A 1,987-nucleotide genomic window follows, 5' to 3' on the forward strand; every position below is an offset into this window, starting at 1 on the left:
GTAATCCCATGACATGAAAAGTTGATTAATTTATGTACAAGCTCAGCAACATACACTTTCCTGGGTAAAATTATGTAGATAGACATGGAAACCAACACGACTTTGCAAAAGTAGACTTATAGTTTGAAGTTTCCTTGACTGTTGTCCACAGAAACAGTCTCAAAAACATGGTTGAACGTTTAAAATACAACACAGTATGCAACTTTTTCAACACTACCTATCCTTGCATCAGTGATTTTGCATTCATGTGAGAATCACTTGTAGCTGCCACAAAAGCTTTCAATGCAAAGATAGATCTCACTTTACTTCTGAACATGGCAGTTTTCAGTTTACAACATGGCAAGGCACATGGCTTTATTTTCGACAATAGAAACTTTTTCTATCACTAAAACCTTGTAAGCAACAGGAACATGGCCTCAAAAGCATAACTCAGTAGGAAGAGAGTTAAGATACACAACTGGTAGGAAGAGGGTTATGAGTCCTCAAACTCACGAAGAAGTTCCTTTATCAAACTTTGCTTTTCTTCCTTCCCCTTTCCTAACACTTCAGCTTTTGAGCACATACATTGTATTTATTTTTTCTTGCTGAATGTTACAGCTTGTGAAAAGCTGGCAACATCGCACAGAGCTGGTTTTCATGGTCCTGCTGACTCAGTTGTGTTGAGATCTGTGTCCAGTTTCCCATCTCTGCCTCGCAGTACTGAAGGAAATAACAAAGACATACATTCTGTATCATTGCTAACATGTATCAGAAAAACCATCTGAATGACATTATCAATAACAAAGAAGCAGAAATTTGACTTCTTTCACCAAAATAAAACTAGAATTTCCAGGGCAAGACCTTCCTTCTCTTATAAAATTGCCTCAAGCATTAACACATGCATCCTACCTGGACGATCATTAAGGTCCTGTAAACTCTCTGATGTTGGTGGTTCTCCATCCGACCAAGGGGGTTAAACCAGGCTTACTGGGCCACCCTTCTGTCCTCTAGTCCACGTAGTAAGGATACCAACTGTGCTGATACCATGGGGGTGTCCTTCTTCAGATTTGGTCTGCAAGTGAAACAAAGAACACAAAGGTTAGGGATTGTTACCTCTTGGACCGGGTGGTCCTGCTACTAGACAGGCTGGCACAAACCGAGTTCATACAACTACTGGGAGGCAGACAGTAGATGCAAGTTTGTAACATCCCCCAAAACAGCATGAGAAGAATTCTGCGGTGTTCAAAACTTTCAAAGTTTGCTCAGGCTAGTCGAATGCTTCAGATCACCCGGTGAGAAGGGAGTTGTGATTCAGCATTTGAAGATTCCTTACAATTTTTGTTTGTTTACAATATACTGAAATTTGTATCCCATGTGACAACCACCAGTAATACAGTTTAAAATAAAACAAAAAGTAGAAATATGTCCGCTCCAAGACGCCATTGGTAACCACCATGGAGGTAATTGGAGAATTTCACATTTACGGTTTGTAAGGAATAAGAGGTCAAAGGAATAGAGTTATTTAGACTTCCAATGGCAGCCTGAAGGTGGTCTAATCAAGAATAAGAGGTTCTTAACACTGCCTGCGATATGTGCAGAGGTACTGCCACGCGAGGGATAACTAACCCTGCCCGACACGACCGGGACCTGAACCTTTGCACGAGGCTTGCAGTGTTAGGTCAGAAAGCAGCTCGCAGTGTCGGTGTTAAATATACTGTATGGTAACACGTTCATCAAGCAAAGAACAACGAACGCGAGGGTCACGGTTCATGGGGTACCTGTTGCCTTGCACGCACACGAGTCCTCAGCCACCAGACGAAAATTCCTCGCCAGCATCCTCGATGAAAATTTGCCGGTTGATTCCCAGAAACCCGCAAGAAGGTTCGAATGCACTCTTCCTGCAGGTTCTGCTATAAACCCTGTTGGAGTTTCAATCTCAGGGAGAGCATTTACAATTCACAGAATGTCAACACGTGGAGCTCTTGGCTCTAGATCACTCTGGGATACT

General features: G+C 42.2%; 1 protein-coding gene across 1 annotated transcript in view; it reads right to left on the reverse strand.

Moving 5' to 3' along the window:
* Positions 1-591: 591 nt before the first annotated feature.
* LOC118425877 (RNA-binding protein 4B-like) overlaps positions 592-1,987 on the reverse strand; it is a 5,380-nt gene continuing 3,984 nt past the window's right edge. Inside the window, exons 8-9 of the mRNA XM_035835010.1 lie at positions 1,009-1,051; positions 592-699 (exon numbers count right to left, since the gene is read on the reverse strand). Coding sequence (XP_035690903.1) covers positions 592-699; positions 1,009-1,051 — 151 coding nt within the window. The remainder of the gene's footprint in view (positions 700-1,008; positions 1,052-1,987) is intronic.

Source organism: Branchiostoma floridae, chromosome 1 (genome assembly GCF_000003815.2).
Source record: "Branchiostoma floridae strain S238N-H82 chromosome 1, Bfl_VNyyK, whole genome shotgun sequence".
NCBI classification, from domain to species: domain Eukaryota; kingdom Metazoa; phylum Chordata; class Leptocardii; order Amphioxiformes; family Branchiostomatidae; genus Branchiostoma; species Branchiostoma floridae.